This window comes from Tachyglossus aculeatus, chromosome 5, assembly GCF_015852505.1.
Source record: "Tachyglossus aculeatus isolate mTacAcu1 chromosome 5, mTacAcu1.pri, whole genome shotgun sequence".
Classification (NCBI taxonomy): Eukaryota; Metazoa; Chordata; class Mammalia; order Monotremata; family Tachyglossidae; genus Tachyglossus; species Tachyglossus aculeatus.
The window spans coordinates 89,730,375-89,751,380 of record NC_052070.1 but is presented as its reverse complement, the minus strand read 5'-3'; the positions used below and the strand labels follow the sequence as shown (position 1 = coordinate 89,751,380).

Below are 21,006 nucleotides of genomic sequence, written 5' to 3'. Positions count from 1 at the left end.
TTTTCCCTTTTTTCAATGGGAATCTTTTTTGTCCAGTGAACTTGTATTGCTACATAGTGGGCAAATATAGGAAAGTATATTGAGAATATGCTAAGAACCAAAACCAAGTAAAAGGCATAATTAAATAATTTAATTATTAAACAATGAAAAATTCAGCATATCCACATGAGAGTACAGAACAAGGGAAACGGTGTGGTTTTAGAGGAAAGACCAGGGTTGGAAAGTGGAAAATCTCGGTTTCTAGTGCTAGTTTTACAACTAGCATACTGTTTGACCTAGGGAAAGTCACTTGGCCACCCTGGGCTCAGCTTCCTCATCTGTAAATTGGGGATAAGAATTTTCTGGCCTCCTTGGATGATAATGAGGATCAAATGAGATAATGGATATAAAGGTATTTAGAGGAAAATAAAAAGCATTTTACAGTTTCACAGTATTTTTGTTATAGTAGTTGCAATTCTTTCCTTCCAGGGATTATAATTCATTCATTCATTCATTCATTCAGTCATATTTATTAAGCTCTTACTGGGGGCAGAGCACTGTACTAAGCGGTTGGAAAGCACAATACAGCAATGAAGAGAGACAATCCATGCCCACAATGGGCTAATCAAATTAGTATAGTATGAGCCTGCCAATAGTATCATTCCCAAATATAAAGAAGTAGCCAAGGCATAGTGGATAGAGCATGGGCCTGAGAGTCAGAAGGTCATGGGTTCTAATCCCGGCTCTGCCACTTACCTCCTGTGTGACCTTGGGCAAGTCACTTAACTTCTCTGTGCCTCAGTTACCTCAGCTGTGAAATGGGGATTGAGACTGTGAGCCCCACGTGGGAGAAGGGACTGCCCAATATACCCAACCCAATTTACGTGTATCCATCCCAGTGCCTAATACAGTGCCTGGCACACAGTAAGGACTTAACAAATACTATAATTATTATTAACAACTGTTAACCACAACCTGTCTTGTAGCTCACTTAAAATGTGAATGCCTGGCTCAGGTTTAGATGTTGACATTCAAAACAAATTAATTTGAAGATGTGGAGACACATTCGTGTTTGCTTGTATAATGAGAGGATGCAATCACAGCTATAGTCATTCCCTTTTTTCCTTTCTCATCATTTTCTTTTCCTTTCTGGACTGTTTCTAGTGGATTTAGCAGTAGAATGTGCCCATCAGGGGGTGTTCTTTAATCAAGGCCAGTGCTGCACAGCCGCTTCCAGAGTGTTTGTGGAAGAGCAGATCTACCCTGAGTTTGTGAAGCGGAGTGTGGAGCATGCAAAGAAGAGACTTGTTGGAGACCCATTTGATGCCAAAACTGAACAAGGGCCACAGGTATTTATTAATATTCAATTAATCAGTGGTATTTATTAAGCACCTACTTTGCAGATCACTGGACTAAATCTATGGGAGGGTGCATTGGCATTTGAAGACATAATCCTGGCCCTGAACCACATGGCTATCTTTCTTCCACCAAGACTGCTCAAAGGTGGCTGGAAGCTGTGATTTTGAAATTTTTGAGGTATCAAGAATGCTGAACTTTGGGGAATAAGCTTAACAGGTTGAAAATCTGACTCAAAATATCACTCAAGTGAGTAGTAGAAAGCCCTGGGGAGATGGAAACATACCTCTAGGAGTTGTATAGACAACAGATAACAGGTGATAATAGAATACAACTTTAGTGTGCATTAAAGCTTAGTTAACTGCGCATGGCCTCCTTTTATCAATCAATCAATCAATCAATCGTATTTATTGAGCACTTACTATGTGCAGAGCACTGTACTAAGCGCTTGGGAAGTACAAATTGGCAACACATAGAGACAGTCCCTACCCAACAGTGGGCTCACAGTCTAAAAGGGGGAGACAGAGAACAGAACCAAACATACCAACAAAATAAAATAAATAGGATAGAAATGTACAAGTAAAATAAATAAATAAATAAATAAATAGAGTAATAAATATGTACAACCATATATACATATATACAGGTGCTGTGGGGAAGGGAAGGAGGTAAGATGGGGGGATGGAGAGGGGGACGAGGGGGAGAGGAAGGAAGGGGCTCAGTCTGGGAAGGCCTCCTGGAGGAGGTGAGCTCTCAGCAGGGCCTTGAAGGGAGGAAGAGAGCTAGCTTGGCGGAGGGGCAGAGGGAGGGCATTCCAGGCCCGGGGGATGAGGTGGGCCGGGGGTCGATGGCGGGACAGGCGAGAACGAGGTACAGTGAGGAGATTAGCGGTAGAGGAGCGGAGGTTGCGGGCTAGGCAGTAGAAGGAGAGAAGGGAGGTGAGGTAGGAGGGGGCGAGGTGATGGAGAGCCTTGAAGCCCAGGGTGAGGAGTTTCTGCCTGATGCGCAGATTGATTGGTAGCCACTGGAGATTTTTGAGGAGGGGAATAATATGCCCAGAGCGTTTCTGGACAAACATAATCCGGGCAGCAGCATGAAGTATGGATTGAAGTGGGGAGAGACACGAGGATGGGAGATCAGAGAGAAGGCTGGTGCAGTAGTCCAGACGGGATAGGATGAGAGCTTGAATGAGCAGGGTAGCAGTTTGGATGGAGAGGAAAGGGCGGATCTTGGCAATGTTGCGGAGCTGAGACCGGCAGGTTTCGGTGACGGCTTGGATGTGAGGGGTGAATGAGAGAGCGGAGTCGAGGATGACACCAAGGTTGCGGGCTTGTGAGACGGGAAGGATGGTAGTGCCGTCAACAGAGATGGGAAAGTCAAGGAGAGGACAAGGTTTGGGAGGGAAGACAAGGAGCTCAGTCTTCGAAATGTTGAGCTTTAGGTGGCGGGCGGACATCCAGATGGAGATGTCCTGAAGGCAGGAGGAGATGCGAGCCTGGAGGGAGGGGGAGAGAGCAGGGGCAGAGATGTAGATCTGGGTGTCATCAACGTAGAGATGATAGTTGAAGCCGTGGGAGCGAATGAGGTCACCAAGGGAGTGAGTGTAGATTGAGAACAGAAGGGGACCAAGCACTGAACCTTGGGGAACCCCCACAGTAAGAGGATGGGAAGGGGAGGAGGAGCCTGCAAAAGAGACTGAGAAAGAACGACCGGAGAGATAAGAGGAGAACCAGGAGAGGACGGAGTCTGTGAAGTCAAGGTCAGATAGCGTGTTGAGGAGAAGGGGGTGGTCCACAGTGTCAAAGGCAGCTGAGAGGTCGAGGAGGATTAGGACAGAATATGAGCCGTTGGATTTGGCAAGCAGGCGGTCATTGGTGACCTTTGAGAGGGCAGTTTCCGTGGAATGAAGAGGATGGAAGCCAGACTGGAGGGGGTCGAGGAGAGAGTTGTTGTTGAGGAATTCTAGGCAGCGCGTGTAGACAACTCGTTCAAGGAGTTTGGGAAGGAATGGTAGGAGGGATATGGGACGATAACTAGAAGGTGAGGTGGGGTCAAGAGAGGGTTTTTTTAGGATGGGAGAGACATGGGCATGTTTGAAGGCAGAGGGGAAGGAACCAGTGGAGAGTGAGCGGTTGAAGATGGAAGTTAAGGAGGGGAGAAGGGATGGAGCGAGAGATTTCATAAGATGAGAGGGAATGGGGTCAGAAGCACAGGTGGCCGGAGTAGCACTTGAGAGGAGGGAGGAGAGTTCCTCAGAGTTCCTCTGAGGATACCGCTGGGAAGGATGGGAGAGTAGCAGAGAGTGTTGAGAGCCGGGGGGATGGAGAAAGGGGGGAAGAGACTTTGGGGAGGTCGGACCTGATGGATTTAATTTTGTTAATGAAGTAGGAGGCCAGATCGTTGGGGGGTGAGGGAAGGAGGAGGGGGAGGAACCGGGGGCCTGAGAAGGGAGTTGAATGTACGGAAGAGCTGGCGGGGGTGATGGGCATGGGTGTCAATAAGGGAGGAGAAATAGTTTTGTCTGGCAGAAGAGAGGGCTGAGTTAAGGCTGAGTTAAGAAGAGAGGGCTGAGTTAAGGTTATCACCTGCTCTCCTCTGATATTACTTCTTCTGGGTGCCCTGAAATAATTGGGGTTCAATCAGTTGTATTTATTAAGTGCCTACTGTGTGCAGAGTGCTTGGGAGAGTACAATACAACAGAGTTGATAGACATGTTCCCTGCCCACAATAGGCTTACAGCATAGCAGGGGAGAGACATTAATATGAATAAAGAAATTATTTATAAATGGATATGTACCTAAGTGTTCTGGGGCTTAGGCCGAGGGATGTTGAATAAAGGAAGAAAGTCAGGGTGATGCAGAAGGGAGTGGGAGAAAAGGAACTAAAGGCCTAGTAAGAAAAGGGTTCTTGGAGATGTGCCTTCAGTAAGGCTTTGAAGGTGGGGAGATTTAGTTGTCTATCTGATAGGAAGAGGGAGGGCATTCCAGACTAGAGGCAGGATATGGGGGACAGATCAGTGGCGAGGTAGATAACACCTAGGCACAGTGAGCAGGTTGGCATTAGAGGGGTGAAGTGTGTGGGCTAGGGTGAGGAAGGAGGGGTCAATTTGTAGGAGGTTTTCTTTAAGCACTTTCTGTGTGCTTTCTATCTACACTAGGGTAGGTAGAATTTATACAGATCAGACACAGTCCCTGTCCCAAATGGAGCTCCTAATATAAAGGGGAGGGAGAGCAAGCCATCAGCATCATCAGTGGTATTGATCATTCATTCATTCAATCGTATTTATTGAGCGCTTACTGTGTGCAGAACATTGTACTAAGCACTTGGGAAGTACAAGTTGGCAACATATAGAGACGGTCCCTACCCAACAGCGGGCTCACAGTCTAGAAGGGGGAGACAGAGAACAAAACAAAAGATATTAACAAAATAAATAGAATAAATATGTACAAATAAAATAAATAAATATTTATTGAGTGCTTACTGTGTTCAGAGCACTGTACTATATCCCTGTGGTTTGCCATAATAAGTGAACCCCTCCTCCCAGAAGTACTCCTCAGAGTTCTCCTCCCCCTTCTTGACAACCACTCTCGTTGGAACCAGAACTGAAAGGATGATCTAGTCCATGATCCTACCTTTAAGCAGGCCCACTTTTCCAACCAGCTTTGAGAATCTGGCTTTAAAACCCCTTGGAAGAGATTTCATAGCCTCTCCGGATGAAGCAACCCTCACCCACCATACGCTCTTCCCTTCTAGTTCCCCACTTCTGCCCCAAGTATACATGTTTAGCATTTGGGTGTTTGACCTACATCTCCTTCACCCCTTTGCGAACACTTGTTTGTCGTGTTGTAAAGCAGCATGGCCTAGTGGGGAGAGTCCAGGCCTGAGAGTTAGAGGACCTGGGCTCTAATCCCAGCTCTCCCACTTTCCTGCTGTTTGACCTTGGACAAGTCTCTTCAGTTTCCTCAACTGTAAAATGGGGATTCAATATCTGTCCCCCTTCCTACTTAGCCTATGAGCCCCATGAAGGACAGGGACTGAGTCTGACCTGTTTAACTTGTATCTACCCCAGTGGCTAGAACAGGGCTGAAACATAGTGAGCACTTAACAAATACCATTATTATTATTATCTTAGTCCTCCTGTCCATTTCCCACTTGCCTCCATTCCCTTGTTGTTTCCTTATATTGTTGTTGTTCTCTCCCAAGTGCTTTAGTACAGTGCCCAGCCCACAGTAAATGATCAATAAATACAATTGATTATTTTCCTTATGCATCTCTTACCAGCATGCTTTTCCTACCCTGCGTTACCAATTCTCCTTCTTTCCTATGCCTACTTGCATTCTTTTCCATGTTCTCTCTTCTTCAAGCTATTTTTTTCTGTGTGTGACTTTCATGTGGTTTCAGTATTACAGAAACTATTTACTATGCTTGCATACATCCAATACATCTGCATCACTGGATCCTGACTTGTAACTGACCCAGGAAGAAGTTTTTCAGCAAGGAAAGATCATCAAGTATTTAAATTAGAACACATGTTTAAAAGAAAACTAAGGTTGTAGTGGAAGACACTTTCTATACCTGGGCCTCAGTTAAGTCTCAAAATGGGAGAGAGACAGATGTATGCCCTTCATGAGCCTGGTCACTCTGAGACCCTGAAATTAAGCATTTTATCCTCTTTTCCTTTTTCTACACTCTACTTGTTCTGTAGACTCTACTGCATCATATTAAATAAGCTGTCAACTGCAGTAGCTTTTACTTGTCAGTAGTAAGTGAACACTGGTTATCAGAAACTCTTGACCATATATGAGGAGTTTTTGACCAACACTCATTCCCCTGCTTTTGTGAAGAATGATTAAAAGGACAAGGAGAGAGAGCTTTCAGGTGGAGTGGAGGCTGAAGGAGAGGTCAGGCCGTGGAAAGTCAGGGACCGGATGCTGTGGGCAGGGAATGTGTCTCCTAAGTCTGTTGTATAGTACTCTCCCAAGTGCTCCGTATACTACTCTGCACATTGTAAGTGCTCAATCAATACCACTGACCGATTGATAGTGCTGGATCTCTACTGCTTCCCAAGGCTAAGGTTTCTCCTTAAGCCTCTTCTGCTGCACTTCCATTCATTCATTCAGTCAGTAAGTCATAGTTATTGAGTGCTTACTGTGTGCACAGCACTGTACTAAACACTTGGGAAGTACAAGTTGGCAACATAAAGAGACGGTCCCTACCCAACAACGGGCTCACAGTCTAGAAGGAGGAGACAGACAACAAAACAAAACATGTGGACAAGTGTCAAGTCATCAGAATAAACAGAAGTAAGGCTAGATGCACATCATTAGCAAAATAAATAGAATAGTAAATATGTACAAGTAAAATACATAGAGTAATAAATCTGTACAAACATATATACAGGTGCTGTGGGGAGGAGAAGGAGATAGGGTGGGGAGGATGGGGAGGGGGAGAGGAAGGAGGGGGCTCTGTCTGGAAAGGCCTCCTGGAGGAGGTGAGCTCTCAGTAGGGCTTTGAAGGGAGGAAGAGAGCTAGCTTGGCGGATGTGCGGAGGGAGGGCATTCCAGGCCAGGGGGAGGATGTGGGCCAGGGGTCAACAGCGAGACAGGTGAGAACGAGGCACAGTGAGGAGGTTTGCGGCAGAGGAGCAGAGGGTGCGGGCTGGGCTGTAGAAGGAAAGAAGGGAGGTGAGGTAGGAGGGGGTGAGGTGATGGAGAGCCTTGAAGCCGTGAGTGGGTTTTTGCCTGTTGCGCAGGTTGATTGGTAGTCACTGGAAATTTTTGAGGAGAGGCGTAACATGCCCAGAGCATTTCTGCACAAAGATGATCCAGGCAGCAGTATGAAGTATAGATTGAAGTGGGGAGAGACAGGAGGATGGGAGATCAGAGAGGAGGCTGATGCAGTAATCCAGTCAGGATAGGATGAGAGATTGAACCAGCAGGGTAGCTAGCGGTTTGGATGGAGAGGAAAGGGCGGATCTTGGCGATGTTGCGGAGGTGAGACCGGCAGGTTTTGGTGACGGATTGGATGTAAGGGGTGAATGAGAGAGCAGAGTCGAGGATGACACCAAGTTTGCAGGCTTGTGAGACAGGAAGGATGGTAGTGCCGTCTACAGTGACGGGAAAGTCAGGTAGAGGGCAGGGTTTGGGAGGGAAGATAAGGAGTTCAGTCTTGGACATATTGAGTTTTAGATGGCAGGCAGACATCCAGGTGGAGATGTCCTGAAGGCAGGAGGAGACCCGAGCCTAAAGGGAGGGAGAGAGAGCAGGGGCAGAGAGGTAGATTTGGGTGTCATCAGCTTAGAGATGATGGTTGAAGGTGTAGGAGCAAATGAGTTCACCAAGGGAGTGAGTGTAGATCGAGAACAGAAGGGGACCAAGAACTGACTTTCCTTCTTTAACCACCGGGACTCCTTCCTCCACCTCTAATTTGGTGAAACTGTCAGACTATTTGAAAATGATACAAGGTAATGTAATGTATTTACAGCAACTGTAAAGACTAAGGTTGTTTTCAGGATTAACAGAGCATAGTATGAACTAACCCCTCCATTCTTTTTCTCTCTCTTGAATCTTTGAAATTTTTATCAATGATGCAGTGCTTAATTGGTGAATTATAGTTGTGGCATTTAAAAAAAAACCCCAAAACCATGGTTTTATAGCCACAACAACTTGATAAATAATACTAGGTACTAAAAGACAATTAGATTTTCGGCAAAAGGAATGGGACATGATCACTGATAATCGTAAAAAAAATTATATTTCTTTGGATTAGCCAGACTATTTGTAAGGTCTTTCACCTTTCTTCAGACCTTCAATTGTGATCACTCTTCAGGGCTGGTGACAGAATCTATGAAGTAGTAGTCTCTTTTGATAAAGCAGAACCCAAGAAAAATTGATTTTGCTTTTCATTCACTCAATTTATTGTATGTACTGAGCATTGTACTAAGTGCTTGGGAGAGGCTGATATAACAGAGTTGGTAGACATGTTCCCTGCCCACAAGGAGCTTGCAGTTTACAAGGGGAGAGTTGAATAGCATCACACTCAAACTTTCAAAATGTAAAGCTCCATTTCTAGGGGACTAGAAGGCTTGTTTCTTCATTTCATGTAACAAGATTTCTACTTTGCAAGGTTGCAGCTGCCTAAATACAGTATTTCTGTTTGTCTGATGCAAAGTGGCTGACTGACCTAATTTGGTATCTACCAGAGAAATTCTAGCAGAGGCACTCATCCCCAACTTTTTACAAATTGTTCACATTTGGCAACCAAGCAACAAAACAAGTCATCAACATGTAAACCACCTAAAGCCTACTCTAGGATCCAGCACCCCTTCCTCCCCAGCTGATAGCAACTATTCTGTCCCATAATTCAAAGCTGTCAAATGTTGTAACATTTCTTCTGGGAGTATATGTCCAGTCATCTGCCAATGTGTCTTCCCTCCTGCAGCGCTCACCAAAGCCCAGCCTTGTCAAAGAGCTTTCAGGTTGGAAACATATCTTCACCCTTCCAGCAACTCTGTCTTCAATGTGAAAGGTTGATCCACTGTAGATGCTGCTGCCTGAAACGGCAGATGGGAAAATTACCTGCCAACCCTAAAATCTGCGCATGTACTGCATTTGCCATTGTCCCTTGCAGAAGTCTCAAAACCTCCCCTGAAAGGAATTTCTGTAAGAGCTATCACAAGTTCCATTGTGTAACAAAGCCAGAGTTCTTCAGAAGTGTACTCTTGAGTGCAAAGTGGTTTAGGGGAAAGAGCCAGGTTTACTCCCTTTTGAGAAGGAGCTTGGTCACAAACAAAGAAATTTTGGAACAGTCAGCCTCCTAGTATCAGAACTATGCTGGGTGGGACATGGGATGAGAGTAATGACAGCAGAGGACAAAAAAACTTGCTATAAGGAGAGTTGAAATTGGGAAGCTGGAAGAAAAGCAGTGGAAACATTTTAATGACACAGTAAAAACAAACCATCAGACTATATTCCAGCTAAAAAATGGGAGTCAGTTACTTAGGGTAGACTAACATGAACATGTACTCATGGGCTTGGTAGTCAGAGGACGTGGGTTTCAATCCTGGCTCTGCCACTTGTCTTCTGTGTGACTTTGGGCAAGTCACTTGTCTTCTCCGTGCCTCAGTTACCTCATCTGTAAAATGGGGATTAAGACTGTAAACCCTATGTGGGACAAGGACTGTATCCAGCCCAATCTTGTATCTACCCCAGGGCTTAGTACAGATTCTGGCACATAACAAACTCTTCACAAATACTGCTATAAAAGAAGGAGTGGTGCTTTTCAAGGAAAAGTTTGTGAGGAATGAGAGACAAGAAAGCAAGCACTGCAAACATCCAGCACGGCTTCACAAGGGAAAACTTTTTTGTGCACACAGTGTCACTGGGTCTGTTGGTCCTGCATTGGCCTTTTCAGCTACACATATGCTGATAGGCAAAGTTCACCATCAGTGGCATCTCCTTTAAATATAAAGAATGACCATACAGAGAAGCCAGAATGGGATTGAAGAAGGGAAGCAGAATTAAAATGTGTTACAGAAGGGACCCATTGTGGGTCAGCTCTGATGAAGTTTTCCATCACCTGTCCCCAACTTTTGTACCATATACTCTCCTGCTACTGAAAGCGATTATGTTGATAGGCCATTTTATGTCCAAAAACTTGCCAGTCTGATAAAGAAGAATTACAGTGACAAACTTTGGGGCTGCATGGGCAAGTGAAATATAGAAAAGGCCAAAAAAAAACAAACCCCAAAACAAAATTGTGTAGTCCCTGGCATAAACTGTAAAATTAGAGAAGATCTTTTCATGATAATATAGATAACAAGAAAATTGTGAGGACCTTGAATTGAGGGACTCTTAAGGCCTGATTCCTGTGTGCCACTGATATGTTTGATGACATTAAGTAATAAACATGATACTTTATAGAATCCTTCATCTGGAAGACACTTCATGGACATCTGGTCCAGTCTTCTGCCTTCAGATAGGTGAATGATGAATTACTAGGGATCAGTGATTGTCTATGCTCTCCTTAAATTTCTCCTGTGTTAGCTATCCCAAGCTCTTCTAATGGAGCCTGAAGGCCTAGTGGAAAAAGAAGAAAGCTGGAAGTCAAGAAACCCAGTTCTGCTAGTGACCTGCTGTATGAACTTGGGCATGTCTCTTCAGCTCTCTAGGTTTCCTCATCTGTAAAATGAGGGTCTGCTCTCCCTGCTTCTCAAATTATAAACCCTATGTGAGACAGAGACAAATTAACTGATTATCTCGTACTTACCCCAGCACTTAGTACTAAAGTTCATATTAAGTGCATATAGTAAGCACTTAATACTGTAACTAAACCTTTGTAACCTGATGTTGTTTATAATCCTGACTGGCAAGAAGTTCTTGCAAATGCCAAATGAAATCCTTCCTGCTAAAATTTTAAGTAAGTTCCTCTTACTTCTCTTGTTTTCGCTGTAAATAGAGAATTACTTAGTTCACACACCTTTATTAGTTCTTAGCCTCTTCTCTGGAGTAATCACCTGCACATTCCTCTAACCTTTTCTCATAAGACCTGTTTTCTGATCATCATCATCATCATCAATCGTATTTATTGAGCGCTTACTATGTGCAGAGCACTGTACTAAGCGCTTGGGAAATACAAATTGGCAACATATAGAGACAGTCCCTACCCAACAGTGGGCTCACAGTCCAAAAGGGGGAGACAGAGAACAAAACCAAACATACTAACAAAATAAAATAAATAGAATTTATTCTGATCAATCAGTAGTATTAATTGAGCACTTACTAGGTGCAGAGCACTGTACTAAGTCTTTTAATCATCTTTTTTTTCTTTTCTCCACTCTGTAGAAATATTGAGACTGCAGTATCAACCTTTACAGAAAGGTTGTGAGAGCCAACCAGTAGTGGTCAAAATGGGGCTTTTACAAATGAAAATATGTAGAGATGCTTAGCGTCAAACAGACTCTGTCACATTTCCTCTCGTGTTTTGGCAGATTGATCAGAAGCAGTTTGATAAAATTCTGGAGCTGATCGAAAGTGGAAAGACAGAAGGGGCAAAGCTGGAATGTGGTGGCTTGGCTGTAGAAGACAGAGGGCTGTTCATAAAGCCCACCGTGTTTTCTGATGTTACCGATAACATGAGAATTGCCAGAGAAGAGGTAAGTACCACAAAAGTTAACTCTAAGGAGTTTTGGTGTTCTCAGCTGCATCTCCTATAGCCTGGGACTCAACTCTGGAGACCAGTCCCTGGGATCAGGCAAAGATTTCTACCATTTCCCTCCAGGGCACCCTCTCTTCCACCCAAGTCAACTTGGAAACAGAACTTGCATTGGTCTACCAAGCAGTAGCAACAGGCCGGCCACCTGGGTGCTGAGTCCATTTCTCTGTGGGAAATATCTACTTTCCCCATCAGAAAGTAAAACATTAGGCTGGAGTTAATGCTGTCAGGGCTCTAAATCTTCTCATAGTATTTCACACAGCATCATTAATGTCTCTGCAATATTGGGCAGATCAAGTAAGGACTAGTAGCCCTGGGGCAAGCATGGTTTTTTGGAATTTTTTTTAAGTCAAATTTCACACAGGATTTATATAATGATCTCCTATGGAACAGGAGGGACAGTAAATTTTTCGTTGCCTTAAGTGCCTATAAATCTGAAGCCATGCCTGAATGCTAAGCAAGCCAAGCTTGGCTCCATGATTCATATTTTTAGTAATACATCTCTCTATAACCACACCAGAAACCCTGCTTGGCAGGCTGTGTTTCAGGCTTTCTCCCTCCCCTGCTACCAGTCTGTGTGGCTGCAGGATAGTACTTAAAGCTCTGGTAAGGTAGGCTTTGGGGGTGATCACCACCACTGGATAATGGCTGTTAGCCAAGTGGATTGTGGGCTAATATGGAAGGACAAGAATGCACTCTCTTTGAACAAGAAAAATTTTTCTGTCAGCTCGACTATGTGGAAATAATAATTACATTGCTTGTTAAACACTGTGTCAAGCACTGTACTAAGTGCTGGGGTACATACATTATAATCAGGTTGGACACTGTCCCTGTCCCACATGGGGCTCACAGTTTAGGTAGGAGGGAGTAGGATTTAATCCCCATTTTACAGAAGAGGCAACTGAGAAAAAGAGAAGTTTAGTGACTCGCTTATGGTCACACAGCAGAAAAGTAACCTAACTGGGATTAGACTGTAAACTCACTGTGGGCAGGGAATGTGTCTTTTTTTGTTGTACCGTACTCTCCCAAGCGCTTAGTACAATGTTCTGCACTCAGTAAGCGTTCAGTAAATACAATTAAATGAATGAACCCATGTCGTCTGACTCCCAGACCGGTGCTCCTTCCACTGGGCCACTGTGCTTTTGAAGTGCATCAGAAGTACTGGAAGACATTAAAGAGCCAAATAAAATCAGTGCTCTTAAGAAACGGATAGTTTGGATAAATGTTTATCAACCTGCTAGCAAGTCTGCCTTGTGCAGATCTGGTCAGAATCTATTTCAGTAGGGGGAAGAGGAAAGGGAAATTTGGAAAGAAGACTCGAGTATCACTTTACCTTTTACCATGTACAAATTGGTTGTTTTTGCTGCTTTTACAAATATGTTTATAGAGGAAATCTAAATTTTAAGCTTTGTCTTTTGGAAGTTCTGAATGGCTTGTTACGTAGTTTTCCCATTCCTATCCTATATTTATAACATTAGTGCCTCTGAGTTAGATGAGAGTTATCCCCCCCATCTTACCTCCTTCCCTTCCCCACAGCACCTGTATATATGTATATATGTTTGTACATATTTATTACTCTACTTATTTATTTATTTTATTTGTGCATATCTATTCTATTTATTTTATTTTGTTAGTATGTTTGGTTTTGTTCTCTGTCTCCCCCTTTTAGACTGTGAGCCCACTGTTGGGTAGGGACTGTCTCTATATGTTGCCAATTTGTACTTCCCAAGCGCTTAGTACAGTGCTCTGCACATAGTAAGCGCTCAATAAATACGATTGATGATGATGATGATGATGATAGCAGGAGAAGAAATTGGAATAACCAGGATTGGATAGCTAAAAGAGAGACCTAAAAAAAAATCCAGTATTTTCAAAAGATTCCAATTTTCTTTTTTAACACCACTACTCCCACCCACCCCCAAATACATCCACCACCCCCCCGAAAAAAAAAACTGAAGCTTCAGTTTTAGGTTTTGCTAAGCTGTTGCAATGTAAATGTCACTGAAAATGTTGCCCAAAAATTAGCACATTCAACAAACAAAACCAGTTGTTAAGCATAAGCCCTATAATTAGACAATAATTAAGTCCTGGGAATTTCCATGGTATTGACGTGTTGAAAGTGCTTTTGACAGCAAGTTGCATTGTCCCATTGCTGTCCTGGATTTTGTCAAGAACTCTGAATTTGAGCACCCAAAACCCACATTCATTAATTTCCCTAAGACCAAACTTTTATAAGAATTATACCCCTAATGCATCAATCGATCAATTGTATTTATTGAGTGCTTACTATTTGCAGAGCACTGAATTAAGCACTTGGGAGAGTACAACAGAATTAGCAGACACATTCCCTGCCCATAACAACCTTAGAGTCTACCGGGAGAGAAAAACCCTTATGGACATTTTTCTTGTTGGCAGTCATCATCAGTGATATTTATGGAGTGCTTGCTATGTACAGTGCACTCTCCTAAGTGCTGTACTAAGCTAAGGCTAGCATTTGAAATGATTAAGATTCAAGGAGACCCCATGAAGTTGAAAATGTTTTCTTTGCCTTTTGGATCTAATTCCATGCAAGATGGAAACTAGTTACCATAAACCAGATTTTCAAACCCCTAACAATTTTCACAACATTATATTGGAAGAGAATCTGGTCCCAGAAGATTAGACTCTAGAATGTTGCTCTTAAGTGTCCATTGAGAAACATGGGAATAAATGACTGCCAGAAGACTTCTGGCAATGATATTTTATAGGGTTTGTCCTTGAATTTTTTATGGGTTACTTACTGTACACTGATGGCATAAAACTCTCCTTTTTAGAATGTACTGTGACATGCAGTTTCTAAGGGACCTGGGAAAGTATTTAGTCAGCTGGGCATAGGACTGGATCTAAAAATAGGGCTGGATGTGAACTCCAATAACAGAGTTCCTCCTTAAATTATCTTCAGTTCTCAGCTTCATATTTATGACTATTTTTTTTCACTATCCTCATTACAAATTTGCTGTTATGGCCTACTGCAAATATGTCCCAGTGTGTTTAATTACTAACAGAGTCCCAGTGTGTTTAATTACTAACAGAGTGTGAATTGGTGAGAATGTAGAAAATATGGTGATCCATAAAGACAAGGCTATATTCAGAGCGGGGAGTCAGAAGGACCTGGGTTCTAATCCCAGATCTGTACATGCCTGCTGCCTTGGGCAAGTCACTTCACATCTCTGTGCACCTTAGTTACCTCATTGGTAAAATGGGGATTAAGAGTGTGAGCCCCATGTGGGACAGGAACTCTGTCGAACCTGATTAACTTGTAACCACCCCAGCGCTTAGAACAGTGCTCAGCACATAGTAAGCCCTTAACAAGTACCATAATCATTATTTATTATTACCTTCACTGCCATTTCAAAAAAGATGGGAAGGAGTCCCCATAACTCATTCTCAGTAATTATGTACTAGGGATATTACAGTTCTTCTGGAGACTTCTGTGCCTAGAATGCTATGATGGACTGATAATCAAATAAGTATAACCAGTGATTGATTTTTTTAATTGAAGATTTACTAGATGTTTCAGAGCACCCTCTTTTTAATTTCATTTCATTTCCACTCAAAGATTACCTGAATCGCAAATTGCTGAGGACTCAGTGAACCCCTCCTCCATTCTCCCCTGACCCCTCAGTGAATATCCTTGTATGTTTGTATATCACTTCTGAAAATTTAAGAGCTCAAAAAGATTTTCTCTGTTTTATTTGGGGGGGTTCTAAAAATATCATAGATTTTTGGACCTGTACAACCAATCCTGAAATTTAAAAGTATGGAAGAGGTTATAAAACGAGCCAATAATATTGATTATGGACTCACAGCAGCTGTATTCACAAAAAATATTGACAAAGCATTGAAGTTGGCATCTGCATTGGAGTCTGGGACAGTCTGGTAAGTGGGCTTTTTTTGTTGTGAAGTAGGAGGAGGTACCTTTTATCATCAGTAGTGTTTATTGAGCATCTATTGTATGCTCAGCATTGTACCAAGCAATTGGGAGAGTACAGTAAAAACAAAACACATACTAGATCTTCTATGGGGCAATATATAGGTACAACTAGAGGAAGAAGGAGAGAAAACAAGTCTATATATAACTGGTAGTGGCCAAAATATGAGGAGATGAATAAATAAGAGAAAAAAAAGTACTGTACATAAATGAATGTGCCAAGGCGCCCAGTAGATTGATATGGTTTTTTGGAGAGGTTAAAATTAGTCTGGGAATCCCTTATGGAGGAGGTGAATTTTCAGAGGGAGGGCTTTGCTAAGTGATGTTTTGAGGGAATTGGTGGGCTTTTGGAATAGTAGCAACTAGACTGCCTCTCCTACCATCAACAGCAATAATGGCTTCTGAATGGGGTTGTGCATCAGACCAACTATGTTATCAATCCATCAATTATATTTATTGAGAACTTATTGTGTGCAGAGCACTGTACTAAGCACTTGTCATGAGGGCCAGATTTCAGTACTGGAAGACTGGAGAGCCTTCTGCACATTCTGTATGGCAAACTCTCTTGCCTCTTCATGCACTTCCCTCCTCCAGACTACTGTGGCATGGGGGAAGAGGGTGGATACTGTTGGGATGGCCTTAGTAGACTCCCTCTGTCTCTCCCCCAACTGCCGCTGGCATGAGGGAAAGCCATTAAGAGCAGTGGAACTACTTTATAGCATGAGAGTAGGAATCTGCCTGTGTTTTCTTCAGTTGGTAAATCCACCCTGAACTTCATACTTTCTAATCTTATCTCGGACATAGTACCTGCTGGAGCACTGATGGTAATAACACTGGGCCCTATTGTCTCTTTGGTTACTACCCCTCTGTTACCTCAATCTCCTGCCAAGTCTCTTAACATGACTTTTACACGACCCCTGCTTGCTCCTTGCCACTTCTCTCTGTTAATTTCTTTTCCATTTTTTATGGAATTTGCAGTACTTACGGAAGATAGGAATTTGTTCCCACTGAAAATTTAGCATGAAGTCTGTCCTGTTTCTGATTTTAGTAGCTTCACAACATTCTTATTAAGAAAATATATTGGATTGCCCTAGGGGCATTAGGTTAATAATTTACTGTGATAAAAAGTGAAAATAATAATAGTAATGGTGGTATTTGTTAAGTGCTTACCATGTGCCAAGCATTGTTCTAAGCGCTGGGGTATATACAGGTAATCAGGTTGTTGTACATGAGGCTCACAGTCTTAGTCCCCATTTTGTAGATGAGGTAACTGAGGCACAGAGAAGTTAAGTGACTTGCTCAAAGTCACACAGCTGAGAAGTGGCAGAGCAGGGATTAGAACCCACAATCTCTTGACTCCCAAGCCCATGCTCTTTCCACCAAGCCACTTTGAAAATAATTGTTCCGAGTAGGTAAATGGTGGCATAGGGAGGCAGCTTGGTTTAGTGGATAGAACATGGGCCCAGGAGTCAGAAGGACCTGGGTTCCAATCCTGGCTCCGCCGCTTGTCTGCCATGTGACCTTGGGAAAGTCACTTCACTTCTCTGTGCCTCAGTAACCTTACCTGTACAGTGGGGATTAAGAGTGTGAACCCCATGTGTGACATGGGTAGTGTTCAACCTCATTACCTTGTATCTACCCCAGTGCTTAGAATAGTGCTTGGGACATTGAAGTGCTTAACAAATACCAGAATTATTATTATTGTTATTATTATTATTATTATTATTTGGTTCCTTGTTCTGGTAGGCAAAGAAACAAACAGGGGGCTGTGTGATACACCCTCAGGGGATAAGGGTGGAAAAGGAAAATCCAGTGTTGTAATCCTTTCCCAACCCCACTAAAGCCCTAGGTGTCAGTAGATGCTAATTTTAATTTTAACTCATAGAAAGGTGGAGAAGGTTGTAAAGGCCTACAGCCCTGGGGAGAATGAGGAGGGAAATCTGACATCCAAACATATAAAAATCCAGTGACTTTTTTCCTTCTAACTTGTTTTCGTAATAAAAAGATTTATTACCAGTAGCAAAAATATAATGAACTGAATGTCTGCCTCAGTTGGGTAACTTTATTTGTCTTAATTACAGGATCAACTGCTACAATGCCATCTATGCCCAAGCTCCATTTGGGGGCTTTAAAATGTCAGGAAATGGCCGAGAACTGTAAGTCTTGCTTTCCCTATAAGACTCAAAGAATGTGATATCCATAAGTGGAAAGAGTCTCCCTTCCCCACAGCACCTGTATATATGTATATATGGTTGTACATATTTATTACTCTATTTATTTATTTATTTATTTATTTATTTATTTTACTTGTACATTTCTATCCTACTTATTTTATTTTGTTGGTATGTTTGGTTCTGTTCTCTGTCTCCCCCTTTTAGACTGTGAGCCCACTGTTGGGTAGGGACTGTCTCTATGTGATGCCAATTTGTACTTCCCAAGCGCTTAGTACAGTGCTCTGCACATAGTAAGCGCTCAATAAATACGATTGATTGATTGATTGATTGAAATATGGGATTTTAAAAAATTATTATTATTAAGGAATCAGAGCTTTTTAAAGTGCAAAACATTAACCCTATGAGTCCTACTACATACTGTGTAGCATACTAATGGCAGCCATAGGAAAATGTTGTGCATTTCTAGAATAGCAACATCTGAAGATTTTGAATTTCCAGAGGGGATTTTTAATTGGAAATTTGAAGCCTAACTCTGCCACCCTTTCCCCATTTCGCAAAGGCTCAGTTAATGCTACCAGGGCTAGGCCACATTTTTCATCAAGCCCCTTCCTGTTCTATTTAGAGCTTGTAGAAAAGTGTGTGTCACTGGAAAGGGTGGGGTTTTTTCTTGTCGTTAAGATACACTGATGAAAAGAAGGCAATCCTCTCGGCATTGAATGGGAATTTAATAAATGAAATAGGTTGAATGAATCCTCCAACCACCAACGTAATGTAATTATTCTTTGATTATGGGCTGGCTAAGGAAGTGAGTATATAACCCCTTGAAAGGCCAATATGAGCTATTTAGTTTATCATTAATTCAAATTAAGTTAATGCAAAATCAGTACTCCATGAGTATTTCTGATGTGATAGTTGAAGTTCATGATGATGGCATTAATCACTCTAAGTCAACAGATAAAAATGTTTTTCTTGTTCTATTATCACAGTGGGGAATATGCCCTGGCAGAATACACCGAAGTGAAAACAGTCACCATTAAACTTTCTGAGACGAGCCTTTGAGGACAAGATACTTTTCTCAAATCATCTGACATTCTGAATGTGGTATATAACCTGGGGGATACGTGTGAATTTCTGTAGAAAAAGGAAAATAGCACTGCTTGTCTCCAAAAAACCTTATTTTTTGTAGAAACTCAATCTTACTTGTGTTCGAAAGTTTATTGTTGTATCTCATTAATCAAAGGTGTGGTCATCCAATACCACAAATTATAATTAGTAATCAAGCTTTCCTTCCCCCACCCCCACCCCACCCCAGACGGTGTCACTGGGGTTGGTCAGAAAGCTGCTCAGGGTATTGTAAAAGAAAATATATATGTAAGGTTGGCCATTGCTTAAATAGCACTTTGCTGTACCACTTCCCTTTAAAATTTTGGAGAATAAATTTCCCCTAGTCCTGGAAGTGTTTCCCCACTTTATGGACATCTGGATGACCACTCAAGGAACACCACTCCAAAGACCAGTCTTCCTGAAATATCTGACTTTTATCTCATTTGAAATTAGAACCCTGATGTTTTAAAGCAAAGTTAGACTTGGCTATTCAGTAATGAAGGGCTGAATAGAGGATAGTCAGGGAGAATAACACCAGTGAATATTAGCCTTAACTCTCTAAAATCGGTGGAATTTATCAGTTCCCAACTGATTTTATGATTTTCTTCATGGAAGGGGTATAAACATATTACTACCTGAAAGAGCTATTATAGCTTTTGGCAGACAAAGTTTAGGTAACAGCTTATATCTGCAAATATATTTCCCTTTAGACTTGGTTAAAAATTAACATAACCATTTAAATACCACTAACTCAAACCCCCAAGAGCTTGCTATGTATCATGTATGTCTTTACCAAGGCACTTTCTGAAGGAGAATTTTGCACTGCACTCACCATAATGGTTCCATTTTTATCCTGTTAAATCTCACACCTGAATATATAAATCGTTTTGAACTAATCTGAGGTTTTCATGTTACTCTTATGACAACAGTAGAACTGTCCCTGGGATAGTAATAGCTCTGAATCACAAACCACTTAAATAAGATTGTTTTATACATCTCCAAATCCGTGCAGAGCTGTATGTGATTGCTCTATATATGCTTTTTCCCCACTAGGATGCTAATTAAGTTAGGAATAGTGTAATAGACTAATGAGGTTTTTATTGACCAAGTGTCTTCGGAGTTCCATTTTTTTTTGCTGATCAGTTAGGAAATGAAGCACATAATCGAGAGCCTCATTGACCTTCACTACCCAGACTATGGAGACAGAACCTCCCCACTCCCAATTCTGTTCATGAGTTTGCAGTTTTATTCATTACCTTATTCATCACCATTGGATCAATTCTGTTTTAGAAAACTAATCCAAATTTTGAAAAATACATAAACATTTAAAAAGTTTATATTCTCTAGACTCAAAATGTCATTACTGCCTAAATAGTAATTTCTAGATTTGTAAAATGGTGCTTTGGGTTGAAATTTTGATGGGAGAAAAATTGTAAAATTAGGCTTCCTATTTTAAGGAAAATCATGTTTAAAAATCATGCGGCAGAATAACTTTTGTAGGAAGCATGCAATATAAATTCATCTTTTCCTATCAATTAGACTTGTGTATTTTCTTGCTACTTTATAAATCAGGGTTTGATTTTTTTTACACACTGAAGATTCTAAATTTTATCTCAAATGACTTTAGACACTAACCTTAAAATAATCCCTTAAAGGGTTCCTATTCTTTCATTGCACAGTAATGCTTTTCATATGAAATGCTACTTAATTTGTTTAAATATTTATGAATTAGTATACAGTTAATGTAACCTATTTTTTTATAGCAATTTCATGGAAATGGTATGTTTAAAGATCTCTTGTACATATATAGAAGAGCATCAATGTAATAGGTTTTCAATTTATAAAAGGTTTATCTTTTTGTGGTATGTTTAAACAACTATAAGAAGTCTATGAATTCTGATTCCTCTTCAGAATAAGATAAACAATGCAACAACTCTTAAATACCTAATAAATTCAGAAAATGCAGAAATCTTTTGGTTCCTGTTCATTTAGGGGATGCATCTATACTGCATGGCTCAGTGGAAAGAACACGGGCTTGGGAGTCAGAGGTCATGGGTTCTAATTTTGGCTCCGCCACTTGTCAGCTGTGTGACTTTGGGCAAGTCACTTAACTTCTCTGTACCTCAGTTATCTCATCTGTATAATGGGAATTAAGACTGTGAGCCCCATGTAGGACAACCTGATTACCTTGTATCCCCCCCAGCACTTAGA

The 21,006-nt window shown here is 41.7% G+C and overlaps 1 protein-coding gene across 1 annotated transcript in view; it reads left to right on the top strand.

The window, feature by feature from the left end:
- Positions 1 to 20,760, top strand: part of ALDH1A3 (aldehyde dehydrogenase 1 family member A3) — a 49,804-nt gene extending 29,044 nt beyond the window's left edge. Inside the window, exons 9-13 of the mRNA XM_038746812.1 lie at positions 1,144 to 1,328; positions 11,324 to 11,488; positions 15,308 to 15,465; positions 17,599 to 17,673; positions 18,678 to 20,760. Coding sequence (XP_038602740.1) covers positions 1,144 to 1,328; positions 11,324 to 11,488; positions 15,308 to 15,465; positions 17,599 to 17,673; positions 18,678 to 18,750 — 656 coding nt within the window. The 3' untranslated portion in view covers positions 18,751 to 20,760. The remainder of the gene's footprint in view (positions 1 to 1,143; positions 1,329 to 11,323; positions 11,489 to 15,307; positions 15,466 to 17,598; positions 17,674 to 18,677) is intronic.
- Positions 20,761 to 21,006: the final 246 nt, after the last annotated feature.